Raw genomic sequence first — 13,838 nt, 5'->3', positions numbered from 1 at the left:
TCCAATGCCATCAGCTGTGTCCTCCATTGCAGAAAGTGAAGTCCTTGGGGAGTGCTGTTGGCTGTATGAAAACTACTGCAATTATTATTCACTCTGCTGTCAATACCACTGCACCCACAAACAGCCATGTGATCCACCTGCAAACCCTGCTTTAGCAAGATGGAAAAGCTGGGACTGCACGTTATTGTGCCTGGGCAAGCACCCATTCCAGTTTAATGACATAAATATTTCATTACCCACCACATCTTGAAAACCTGCTCTTTATCGCTAAGCAAACAATTTTTAGGCTTTCTGTACTGGTCTTGTTTGAAAAAATCTCTCTCCCTTCTGACCTGCTAGCTTGCTCTCAAGCGGTAAATCTGAACAGTTGAGAATGCACAGCAGAAAGCTATATGAAATACACTATATAGCAGGATTTCTGCTAACCTCTAGTACACATGGAACAATGTCCATCAGTCCTCCCACATCATGGTGAAGTGAAAGAGAAATTTCCATAGCACTGCCAGTGGTTTTCTTCTCTATCTCAATTTTGAGCTGTTCCATCTCCACCGTGGTTGTTAACCCTGCAGCAATCTTCTTGGTGAAATTCTATGCACAAAAGAAACCAAATCATATGAAGAAACAAACAACATCCCAGCAACCAATGGCAAAGGCAGAGTCTGTTTCACCATGCTTAAACGTCACAGCCTGCATCAGGGCAGCAGCGCTGGTAAAATAAAAGCGCAAATTCATCAAAGTGGCTTCATTTCAAATAGAGATTTTCCTGTTATGCTAGACCTTCTGAATGCTGTGTACCAGTAATTCCTTCTGGCTCCAAAACATGTTAAGAGCATTCAGTACCCTGGAGGATTTGAGTCCTAAGGCATACACGATTAAAGCAGTGAAACTACTAGTAAGCAGGGCAAGGGGAACTGTATACAGTTCTTCCTCCACACACCTCTGTGTCTCACTGTACCACAGTGGCTGAACCCACCACAAACGTTAGCATGTTAGTGACTTGAGCCTTCCAGCGTAGGTTAGAACAAGCAAAATATTCGAACCCCTCTTTTATGGAAGGATCATTTGAGATGCAAAAGAGCTATACGTTGTTGACAGATCTAAAGCAGAAATGCAGATAGAAGAGTTGGCCAAGCAGCACTGTACCAGGAAACATGATCCGTGACGCTTCTGTGGGTAGAGATTTCCAAATGGAAAGCCATGCTAAACACTCTTCTGCTCTTAGCAGACATCCAAAGGATGACATCAGAACTAGTTAAATCCAGTACCAGATGCAATGCAGTACCTAGGCTTGCTGACACTGACCTGATGGCTACATGTATTAGGCCTGCCAGTCCACTTTCCATTTATATGGGAAAAATAAAATTGGACAAGACTCCTGTTGCTATGCAGGAAAGCACTTCACTTAAACAAGAACTGAATGTAGCGTCTCATTTAGTCTAGATTGAGCTCCAAGACTTCAGATGACAGGTACACAGTATGACAATAAGCCAGAAAACACCTTTCTTTCATATAGTAATTTAGTACATCTCAAAAATGCACATGCTTTTGGAATAAAGTGCACAGGAATAACCTACAGTTATTAGAAATGGTTCTGCCAGAAATTAAACAATCACAAGCAGAACTCTTCTTACCTCATAATAGCCAGCAGCTTCCACAATAAAAGGTATCCCATGTTTCTTTATCTTTGAGATGTTGTGCTTTAAACTCACAGACAGCTGGGATTTTGGAGGCTCTGCAGACAGTCTGTGACCTCCAAACACAGCGGTAATCCTTTCACTGCCACTCTGTAGGGCTATAGTAATGGTGTGATTTCTTGGGCCATGGTCACACATGGCAGTAAGAATGCCATCCAAGGGCAATCCTATTGACAGGGAAAGAAGAAAAATCAACACAATACTTCTGGGTTGTCATTGTAAAATATAGAAAATATGTACTACAGATTAAGAGAAGCCTTCTATAGTTTTTCATAAGACAAGACTGACCTTTTTTTAAAGTGCAATCATCCAGTTAGCTGCACTTAACTGATATTTATAGTAAGAAAGGACATTACCTACAATATGAAAATCATATTAAAAAAGGATTGTTAAATTAAAATGTGGCATGCACTTTGGAAGTCAAGGATTTTTCTTTTCTTAATAAAGGATATCCATCAATGGGTATCATGTCCAACCCCAGTAGTCAGCTGTTAGAAAGTTTCAAAATAGATTTCTTCAGTCCAAAGGGACAAAGGCAATTTACACATTCAACTATTGATAACTTCAGTTCATGAAAACTCTTGGTTTTGCTTAGGAAACAACACTTGGCATATTTTAGTCTTCAGTATGATTTATTCAATGACTTTCAATGTTTCAATTCTGGACCAAATCAAAACAGGCATAAAAATATGCTTAGAGGAACTGCTCAGCGTGCAGCAATACAGATGTACAAGAGAGAAATAACTTACTCTGAAGTAGTTCAAAGAGTTTTTAAGTAGTTTTGTATCCTTTTTATTGTATTTTCTCAACAATATTAGAAAGAATGTTGCTAAGACTGGATCACATTTTGTTCTGGTGTGAGCAAATGCAACTCATCTATTTCCACTGGTCTGCACTCATTTACATAAATTCACCTTGACACCTTGTTACACCACACCATCAAGTCAGAGTTTTGTTCATACCTGCATTTTTTAAAAAGCTGATATTATGTGTGAAAGTCCCACTGATTCTGCTGTGCCCGCGACTCATGATATTGGAAAAATCTACAGAAAGAGCTTTCTCATCCACCTGGAAGCTAGCTAGTCCCCTTTTCATCTCTTTACTCAGCTCCAAGTGTCCTTTCAGTTTTGCCTCCATTGGGATTGCCTGACTGCCATTCTGAAACATAGCAAAAGCAATATTGTGTACGGTGGTATTCCCAAACACATTTCTGTTCCTGAGACGGAGTCCATACAGTGTTTTGTTGACCATCATATTGATGTTACCTGTAACAGGCAGAAATGACTACTGTGGAGAGAGTCCTTTGGGACAGAAATAACCAGAATTTTATAAGCAACATATAAATTAACAATCAATTTAATACCAGAAGGAAGTAAAAGAATTTCCATTTATTATAATAGATAATTTAGCCTGATCTAGAGAGCGAATCAGTTTATTGTTGAGAGAGAGTTTCTCTACTAGTAGAAGTGTCTGTGTTTAAAACAAATGACGTAGTAGTATTTCTGGCAGCTGTTTCTTTTTATCCACCGAGCCGCTTGTGCCTTTAGGCCATGAACTACACTGCACTGCCTTCTGAAGGAAAATTTACAGAGAGACTATGACCTATTACTTGTGTTACTCCAGGCTAAACAATCCCTCTGGAGCTCTGCAGTGACCTACTCCACCCATGGAGCCATTCAGAAGAGTAAGGGCCTCAAGTCAGCCCCCCCACACATTTCAGAAGACCTGCATAGGAAAGATGCCACCCACTATTTCCTTCAATTGGGGAAAATACAAAAAGCAACAAACTAGGTTAGTTCACTAAAAAGTAGTTTCAACCCAATGACCAATGGTTCATTTTGCATGCTAAATACTCTCTTCTGCATTATATGCAGTTCAGTAAGGAATACATTAAAATTAAGAAGCTTCCTTAGATAGCTGCAGACTTAGCAGCAAAACACAAAGTAAAAAACGTACCATCATGAATGTTGTTTTTGCACTTCAGTAACCCATTCAGAGAAAGAAGATGAGGTATGGCCTTTAATCCAGCAAATGTGTGTTGGACTCTTCCATTTAGGGACAAAACAAAACCAACTTTCTGCTCCCTAGCTCCCATGAAATCCATGTGAAGCCTATTTTCATTAAGCTTCATCTCAGAAGATATCAAAAGTCTAAAAAGACAGAGATAAAAATTGCTAGTAAGATTCTATTATTGTGCTTAATTCATGATTGTCAAGACAACTCCCCTCTCACTCAAAGCCAGATCAATGAGAGCAGGGTGCTCAGGAGCAGGAGGTCAGGTTTTGAGTATCTCCAAGTATGGAGACTCCACAGACTTCCTGGGCACTTTTTCCAGTGTTGTGAATCAGTGAATCAGATGCCTTGCAATAAGTACATGCTATTCACCAGATGTTTATAAAACTATTCAGTAAAAATACTCAGTAAAGCCTCACAGATTGGCAGACTGATGTTTCTTCAAATTTCTTGGATGCTTTTGTTACAATCCCTGATAAAAGAAAAAGAGTTGGACACAGTTAGACAGAGTTGGAAATGAACTCCTCTCTGTCACAATATGAAAACTCTCTTCAGTGTTGATTTAAAAGCAGCATTGAGAATTCAGCTTAAACAATAATTTTAAACGCCACCACCATTTGAGTTTGGTAAATGAACCAACAATTATTTCTTTGTATCTTGGCCCCGAGTTGAACAGTGTCGGAGAAACACAGCACAGCTTTTTACGGAAACCTGCTGGAGCAACAAGAAACTCAATTTTCAGTGTTTCAAGTATAAGACTGAGACATAATTTTCACATTGCCTTCAAAAAACTGTCCATTGAAATGTCTGACTTTCTAGACTCCAGTATACTACACAAAATACCTAAAAGTGAGGCAATCATATTTTCATATTGTTAGACATCCCTCCTAGAAATTGGAACCCTTTTGAAAGACTGATGACAAGTGAAACCTCAGTGAAAATCCACTTGATGGGAAGAAATGAACTACATAATTCAGGGAAGCAAGATTCATTTCATTAGTCAGCATCTGAAGTCTGTACAGACTGCATCTTTTTAGCAATTCCCCAGAAATATTCAATCTTTTATTTTTCTCTCTTTTCTCCCTGTAAAATAAATCCCAAATAACTTGTCCTTCCAGAAATTTTAAGTGTTCTAGTTTACTTCCTGTGAAGTGAGCTGCAATAAATTGCTCTGTTACAGCCTACCCTGGTATTTAAACAAATGAATGTACTATTGGAAGCCCAGAACTGGAAGTAAGCTGCAGAAACACATGAAATATCTTTCTTGAATCTTTTATCTTGTTTTTTCTTTTACTAGTAAATCTAACAAGCTTCAACTAAATTGTAATAACTTCCGATTTCTTTAACTCTGTCTCCTCATTCTCCTTATGCTGTCCAACTCCTAAACTGCTAAACACTGGGACCTCTACGAAAACATCAGCTCCTTCACTGCACACTTTTGTATTTGCGGAATTTGAAAAATCAGCTGGAAGACAGCTGAAACTTGGGAGGGCCAAATTTCTATTTCCCATCCCTGCCACCTCAGAGCTTTCTACAATATTTAATGAAACTTTATAATAAACACTGGGAAGTGTCCTCTTCCACTGGCATAGCTTGTAAATATTAGTTCCTCGCTTCTGAGAGGACAAATGATGGGGGGAAAAAAACAACTGCTGATCTAAAACCAATGTAACAGTACCACCCGTTCACTCAAGTTATCTCTATACAAAGTCCTAGGAAAGCAACTAGAACACATTAACATAACTTATTATACCAACTTACGAAACATAAAGAGCAAAAGTATTTCAATAACAGGAATAACTCATGAAATGCCATTTGCTCAGTGGCTTCCGCTGCAGCTATATGAAAGTAGTCACATTTAAATACATATCACAGAACACTCTTCAGCTCCTCTGTTAACCAAGATTCTGATTTCTCTACCTTGACGGAAACATTTTGCCCATGAGCTGGAACTGTATTGATTCTGGGTTTGTCAGGATTGTCTGATGGAGGAAAGCCCTCAATTCGACAACTCTGGCATTCCTCCTGTTTTCATTGTTCATATCAACCTCCAGCATCAGCATGTCCCTTCCATTGGAATGAAGGTAAAGAGAGCCATTGAAATTGCTCTCACCATAACTCTTTAGGGCTGCCTGGGCCTACACATAGAGAAAAAAAAAGAACAGGAGGTTAAGGATCTCAAATCATAATACAGAATACTGAAACATCAGTTTGAGGAGTAAGACTGCAGACAACAAGTTGGGCCTGGGAAAAAGCAGCGGGGGAGCGGAGAGGGAAAGAGGGTTTTAGTTTTCGTCTTTGTTTCTCACCATCTAGCTCTATTTTTATTTGGCAATAAATTAAATTAATTTTGCCCAAGTTGAGTCCGTTTTATCCGTGAAGGTAATGGGTAAGTGATCTCCCTCTCTTTATCTCAATCCACCACACAGGGCAAAGTTAATCCTAGAGAAAGAACCTTTTGCACTGGTAATCAAAGCTACAGATGACACCTGATTTTGCATATAAGCCTGTCACCATGCTAGAGCTTTCAACAAAAAATTATGAACTACATTGAATTTTGAAAGTCAAGTTAAATTGTACTTCGAGTTTTCTGAATTTCAGCCAAAACACAAGCCACCTATTCCAACTGCATGTAGCCATCTAGCCAGAACAAACTCTAACCATAAAAAGTTAACTGTTTCCCTAACAATTTACACCCCTCCACTACACTCATTGCATTTTGTATGAGCTGACCAACTTTGTAGTACACACATACATTTGTGTTCCGATGCTTGAAAGTAGCTGCAAAGCAATTTATAACACAAAGTTAAACAGCTCCCAGGTTAGCATGTATTCCTAATGCATGCGACAAGCAAAAGACTCAACACAGGTCTGAGTGTATGAACTGCAAAAGCCACAAGTTCAAGCAATGAGACTGTAATAATCAGGGAACTGACCTGTGAAGACACATTCTTGTTGATGATGGCTTTTACATTCACACCGTAGTCAAACTGTTCCATTTTAGTCTGCTTGGAAAACAGCTCCCCACTTAGGCCCATTGCTTGTGGAAACTCAAGCTATTTAACAAAGTAAAATGTAAACATAATCACGGCATTCCCATCAATTGCCTCAGGTGATTTGATGTCTGAACTTTTAGCATGAAGTGGAGGATGCGTATAAGCAAATGTGTGTATAAAATTTTACCGATTTTACCCAAAGACACTGAAAAATAAATCAAATGCAGTAAAAAAAGTATGAAAATGAAAGGTCAGTGTGTTTCTCACAAGACATTATTGATACAGATTATGATTTGATCTGCTGAGATTTATCAGGGACAGGACTTCACTGAACTAGGAAGTTTACAAGTATAAAACAATTATAATTCTAAAGACAATGCAGTAAAACAGTCACCAAGACATAAAAAATAAAATGCCATAAATGAAAACCACCAATACCTGGAATGAATGTGTCACATCCATGTGTAGAAGATGTCTAAAATCTGCCTCACTGGACATGTCCTGATATCTCCCTAAAAAGCTCAGAACATCTTCGTTATTGACCTTCAAGGTCGTCTCAAGCTCTTGCTTCACCTATGTGTTAAGAATGTGAATAAGCGAATCGCATTGAGTATTAACCCTGTATATTATGAAAGATGAGAGAAGTCATCCCTACATATTATGAAAAATGAAAGAGTTGCAAGCTATTACATTGTGGCTCAAGAACGAAAAATGCAAAGCAGGAAAAAAATAACTGCATTTGGTAAGAAAGATGAATAGATACACCTAGATAAGGATGAGAACCCTGAATCCATTCCTTCCCAGTAGTTGTTATTATTAATAATATTCATGCACAATAACATTTTAAAAATAATATATTATGTATTATTATCATCATATATTACTACACAACATATTATTATATATTGTTATACAAAACATTGTATTAGGGAGGCACCAACAACATCATTGCCCTCTGAACTTTTTGGTTGCAGCATTTACATGGTAGGGAACTAAAGACCTATAGCCAGTTAGGTCTGAAAAGATAATAAACTGTAACTAAACAGGCAATGAATCTCTCCTCCTAACTGAATATAATGGGAAATTTACTCACATTTTGGTGACTTTGAGCTAAAATGCATATTTCAACATCTTTGGGGAGCAACCTGTAGTTATAAGGATGAGTTAAGCCAGCACAAATCTAAAAAAAAATTTGAGAAGAAATGCAAGGAACATAAGATATATACAGTAAATCACTCATTTGCTGGCTTTTTTTGGTATGCCAGATTAAAGGAAATTCTTCTATAACTCACATAGGGATTTTCAGGTTGGTAACCAAGTGTAAGCGTTTGAACTGTTTCCTCCTTTCCATTTATCAAAACTTTTGTTTCCAAGAAATAGTGCTTTTGCTTTTTGTCAACAGTAAATGTTTCCTGCAGAAGGAAGCTCTGCAGAATTGGCACTTTAAAAGGATGCCTGGAACAAAACAAGGAATAAGCAAAGTGTAAAAGACCTTAATAGACAACTATAAAAAGAAATCATGCAGAGTTCAACTTGAAATCCAAAATTTTCAGTTGCACATACCATCAGGGTGTCAGGTACAGAAGCAAAACACACAGGATCAGGACCTCTAAGAAATTACTAGAGCATAATTACAACTTCATACAAACTACACACATTTACCAGAATTTCTGATAAAGAGTTTCCATCCTGGATTCAGGAAAGGCTTGGAAGAGCATGGGAGAGGGTGATGCTCTATAATTCTGACATGCATAACCAGTACATACACTTTATATACCTGCATGGCCAAGACTTCATTTCAAATAGGGACAGTGTCCAAAAGCTTATGGCAGCTTTGAAAATCTCACCTATCAACTACATTTTATGCTTTCTGTAGAAACAACATCTGCATGCCAAGAATCCTATGCAACAGATGTTCAGCCACTACATAGTTCTCGGAGTAGCTGACTACTTCAGTGTAATGTTTTATGGACTTTATTGAATATTTCTGCACATTTACTTAGTTGGATGTCTTGGAAAAATGCATTAACTTTTATAAGCAGACATTGGACTGCCTTTATATGTTAGGATATCTGGTACAGCTCTTCATTCTCCATTTACGTATTTTTTTCCATTACTGAAAAGGCATCTCGCAGTTTTTTAGCTATCTCCAAGATGCACAGTGGATCCTAAGGGAGCCTGTGCACTCCTGTTAACCCTACTATGCCTTAAGAAAGCTGAGATGTCTCCAGAGATGATCCAGATGTCTTAAGTCTGAGCATACATTTTTACCATGGCCTTCAAGCTGTGTTTTGATAATGGGTAATGAAAAGAGAAACTTCAGAGACAGCCAATATCTAGAAGCAGCGCACTCACTCTCATCAGGAAATGGAAACATGTTTCAAAATCTCAACAAGACCATTTGTTATGTGTTTTAAGAGGGATACTTTTGGCTTTAGAATGGCTATATGTCGTGGTTTAACCCCAGCCAACAGCTAAGCACCACGCAGCCGCTTGCTCACTGCCCCCCCACCCCTGGGATGGGGGAGAGAATCAGGAAAAAAACCTCGTGAGTTGAGATAAAGACAGTTTAATAGGACAGAAAGGAATGAAAAACAATGATAATAATAATAATAATAATATGACAATAGCAATACTAAAAGAATTAAACTATACAAAGTAAGTGGTGCACAATGCAATTGCTCACCAGTCACTGACCGATGCCCAGTTAGTTCCCGAGCCACGATCCCCCCTCCCAGTTAACTCCCCCCAGTTTATATACTGGGCATGACATCATATGGTATGGAATATCCCTTTGGCCAGTTTGGGTCAGCTGTCCTGGCTGTGTCCCCTCCCAGCTTCTTGTGCCCCTCCAGCCTTCTTGCTGGCTGGGCACGAGAAGCTGAAAAATCCTTGACTTAGTATAAACACTACTTAGCAACAACTAAAAACATCGGTGTGTTATCAACATTCTTTTCCTACTAAATCCAAAACACAGCACTATACCAGCTACTAAGAAGAAAATTAACTCTGTCCTAGCCGAAACCAGGACAGTATATTATTCCTAAGAACTAGAAAAAAAGGCATCTGGATGGCACAGAGGATCAGATCTGGATTTTGGAACTTCTCACCACTTCAAAGTTCGGACGCAGTATAAATTCTGCTGTTTTCATGAAAGGAGGCTATACGTCCAATAGAGTTGCCAACAAACACATCGCCACAGCACACATGGCCTGTTGCCTTTGACAACTTTGTTCACTATCATTTCAATAAGGAGGGCAAAAGCTAACGGATGCAAATAACCAGCCCACAAAGTCGGTGTGCTTGAGCAAGTTCAGAGAGCCAGATGGGAGGAAGCACAGGCTTTGTGCATGTGGCACTTCCACTTTGTAAAACCCAGAACGTTTCCCAAGGGCATCAAGATGCACGCTAAATTTAGGCCAAAACATTCTGCAGAGATAAATACGACTACTGAACCTGAAATGGAGGGTTCCACGTTTTTGATAGAGCATCATCTTCTTCAGCTCTTCTATCTGACCTTCAAACTGCAGCATGACAGGCAGACTTTTATAATCTCTCCATACAGTCTTCACAGAAAAGTTTGTCTTCTTAGGCTGCACTCAAATGATGAGAACAGAAGAAGAAAGGACAACTGCATCAGATTTACTGCGTTAGTATTCAGGAATGTCAATATAGAAACCACATTGTGCAACACGCTGCAGCGAGGCTGTCATTTCACAGATCAATCCCTTTCTGCTTCAGTTTAAATCCTGATCTCCATTTACAGAGGATTAAAAGTGACATTAGTAGAAAACTGACCAGCAGAAGACAAATGCCCTATAATGTATCACTTGAGTGTAACCTATTTGCAATATGAGCAAGCTTTAGCTCTGGTACCTGTACGTTTACATACAAAAACTGATAAGATTTTCAAAGCTTGGAATGCTATGACTAGAAAAACACTTTTTGTTTTAAGACATCCTGCAAGGAACAGACCAAAGTAACTGATCAAAGTATCTCTTTGGAGGACAAACTGCTGATTACCCTTCCTGTGCTGCAGATGTCAAGCAAAGCAAAAATGATTTTAAGATTGGAAGGGATGTAGAGGCTAAAATAGCATATGAACCCAGGCTGTCACTATGCTCACTGTCAGGCAAGATATTTTGATTCTCCAAGACACTAGAATCTTCCACACCTGCCATACATCTGCATCAAAATGTAAGTAATCACATCTACAGCTCTCTTTCTAGCCATGTAGTCTCTCTTTGTCCTCTCCTCCCTGACTTTCTGTCTGTACTTGGCCTCCCAAATAGGTGAGAAGTACTCAAAACTACACCACCCAAGTTTTTGTTTGTTTTCTTTTTGAACCTAGTTTTACACTGCAGGTTGTCAAAACAGACAGAAATAGAAGCAGCACTAGAAGTGTTTAAGTTTCAACACTAGCAATAACATCTCTCAGGAAGGTGGCAGATCTGAAAAAACACAGTGCTGAGTCAAAGAAATTGCATTTGTATTTCTTTCTTACCATTGGCAGATTCTGATAGCTGGCTGTGAAGTTAAATTCCTGTTTTGTACTCTTTATCTTAAAGCAGAGAAATTTGGCTCGTTCATTATTCTCCAAATGAATCTCATTCTTCACAAGCTGATTCCACAGAGACATCATTTCACTGTAGCTATGCAGACTATTCCTCCCAAGATGATTAAATGTGGATGCCTGAAAAACAAAGACAAACACATTAGTCTGGCTGAGTTAGGACAGACAGAATCCTATTGTGGCAGCAGCACAGCAGTGAAAAGAACGCATTTTCTTGGAGATGATCATTAGAAGAACTATTAGAAATAGTGTGCCAGCTTTTCCATTATCAAAATATTCTGAATTGGCATAAAGATCTCAAAGTTTATTTTATCCCCTCTAAGCAAGGGAGAGAGAAAAAGCTAAATAGTTGAAAAGAAAATAGTCAATGAACATCTTTTTCTCATTCAAGAATGTTTCTCACAATCCTCCACACTGTGCCTGAACCAGCAGTGATCTAACAAGGGAAAGCTGCAGTTCAGAATAAAGGAACACCTTAAACATAAACCTAAGTTAAAGATTTAGACAAGTGCAGTGGATTCTAAAAGAAAGGCAAAAATTCCAGGCTCTCATGTCATTTATACAGAGGCAGATAAGAAGTTAAGCTTCTCCAAGACAAATCTACACTTTGCATAGTGGTAGAGACTTATCATATTGCTTAATGCACAGCAACTGTGATGAAATCAGTTTTAAACCTCTATTGCATAGCACAGTCTAAAATAAATTAGGAGGAAGCTTAGAATCCATAGACTCGGGGCACACTGATTCCACCCAGTGGATAATTAATCATTTTATAGAAAGTGAAAGAATTCCAATAGAAAACACAGAAGACTACTACCTGCTATTGAAGGTTCTCTCACAGATTTGTGGGAGACTGGAGTCATTCTCTCAGTCACAACAAAAGAAATAACCTTTAATTTCTCAGGATTGTTCTGAACCACTGAACTATCCAGTACTCTAGCCTGCAAAAGGATTACCATTTCTCCTACTGAATCTGTTCATGTTGCAGAGTTACCTGTAGAGACACTTACTCATTTTGTAGAGATACAGTGGGATAAAAAGTAGCAGCAAAAACACCTCAGTGACAAAGGTGTTATTCTGCGAGATCAGAACTCTGATACTAATGGAGCTCCAAATACTCATGGAGAATTTTTACAAATGGTGCCATATCAAGAGGCAGCAAGCGCCATGAACTACATGACAGCCTATTGAGCAGGATACTCTCCAGGAAGAGGCAGGTTACATTCTTCTCAGCCAGAGGATGCCTTTAAATTGAATGCCTCAAATTTAGGTGAATGCTGTAATCACCGGGCTCTTAATTTAGAAGTCTGGCTATTGTTCTTTCTACTTTTTAAATGAGAGAGACTCTCAGCTGTTTCACATCACTAAGGAAAAAGTTTTAAACATTTCTTACATGATGATCCAATCTTCCTACTTCCTGAAACTGTTAGCTCACGGCAGGGTGGGGGGCAGACGGGGAGAGAGAACTTTAAAATAGTAATTATTATTTGTATACTCCTAGGCAGAACTCTGCCATCATGTATTTGCACTTTGTGCAGGGAGCAATGGACCCCCGTTCCAAAGAGGGGCAGAGGTGGTGGCCCTAACATTTTTTCAAAGCTAATGAAGAGACCCTGGCTGTGCTGATTCAGCTGCCCCAGAAGAAGAATAGCTCATCCTTCAAGCACAGAAAACAGATGAACGTAGGCATTTCAAGATCCTCTCTTATAAGCCGGCACACAGTGCGTGAGTTTCTCAAACAAGCTACTTCACATAGCATGCTGAACAAGTGTTATTTCAGTATGATGACAGTTCTGTTGGGCATCTATCACAAAGCTCTATCATCAAAGCCGTACACTATAGGAAGCATCATGTTACTAACCTGCAGGTACGTGGTAGCTGGCGTGTAAATGTGAACTTTCCCCTCCTTTTCATTGCCTTGATCTTTATAGAATAGTTCCACTACGAGATTCTTAATGGAGAGCGCTTTTCTGGTTGTCAGCTCCATAGTTAGTAAATAAGCAGAATGCTGAGGCTGATGTAGTTTGTGAGCTGCATACAGATAGAGCCATGGGGTATCTATATTTAATCCACCTGGAAGGAACATATATTAAAGCTGGCAGAAAAGTGAGATTTCAAGCTACGTGGATTCTAACTCTGCAACAAAGCTGATAAGATGCTGGGGTTTTGGAATGAGGCTAAAATGCTACTATCAACCTATTCTCTTCCAATTGCCAAAATCTCTGGATGGTATATAATGAAATGAATGTCCTTCACTAGCATAACATACCGCATAGTGTATCACATACGGAGGTTTGCTAATAAATGGAAATTTATGAAGTCCAGTACCTAAATGGCACCAGGAAAGGGTTCTACTGCACGATCTGCAACAAAATGTGAAATCTTTACCTGAACTGTAAGTCTGTAACCGTTATTCACATAATTACAATAATGGCCTTAATCAAAGCTGTTCTGACATATGCCAACACAGAAATTCAACTCTGCAATAGATACATTTTGAAGAAGATTTGTAGGTTATTTTGGAAACTAGTTTACAGACAGCTCACAATGTTTATATCTGAC

At 38.9% G+C, this 13,838-nt stretch overlaps 1 protein-coding gene across 1 annotated transcript in view; it reads right to left on the bottom strand.

The window, feature by feature from the left end:
- LOC127022570 (uncharacterized) overlaps window positions 1–13,838 on the bottom strand; it is a 103,281-nt gene that overhangs the window by 40,779 nt on the left and 48,664 nt on the right. Inside the window, exons 29-40 of the mRNA XM_050906199.1 lie at window positions 13,138–13,349; window positions 11,208–11,396; window positions 10,160–10,296; window positions 7,996–8,158; window positions 7,797–7,883; window positions 7,142–7,276; window positions 6,623–6,763; window positions 5,628–5,845; window positions 3,651–3,844; window positions 2,639–2,959; window positions 1,632–1,861; window positions 427–588 (exon numbers count right to left, since the gene is read on the bottom strand). Of these exons, the coding sequence (XP_050762156.1) occupies window positions 427–588; window positions 1,632–1,861; window positions 2,639–2,959; window positions 3,651–3,844; window positions 5,628–5,845; window positions 6,623–6,763; window positions 7,142–7,276; window positions 7,797–7,883; window positions 7,996–8,158; window positions 10,160–10,296; window positions 11,208–11,396; window positions 13,138–13,349 (2,189 nt within the window). The remainder of the gene's footprint in view (window positions 1–426; window positions 589–1,631; window positions 1,862–2,638; window positions 2,960–3,650; window positions 3,845–5,627; window positions 5,846–6,622; window positions 6,764–7,141; window positions 7,277–7,796; window positions 7,884–7,995; window positions 8,159–10,159; window positions 10,297–11,207; window positions 11,397–13,137; window positions 13,350–13,838) is intronic.

The sequence above is a fragment of the Gymnogyps californianus genome, chromosome 15 (assembly GCF_018139145.2).
Source record: "Gymnogyps californianus isolate 813 chromosome 15, ASM1813914v2, whole genome shotgun sequence".
In the NCBI taxonomy this organism is placed as follows: Eukaryota; Metazoa; Chordata; class Aves; order Accipitriformes; family Cathartidae; genus Gymnogyps; species Gymnogyps californianus.
The sequence above is the reverse complement of the archived record's forward strand: the minus strand, read 5'-3'. Positions and strand labels throughout refer to the sequence as shown.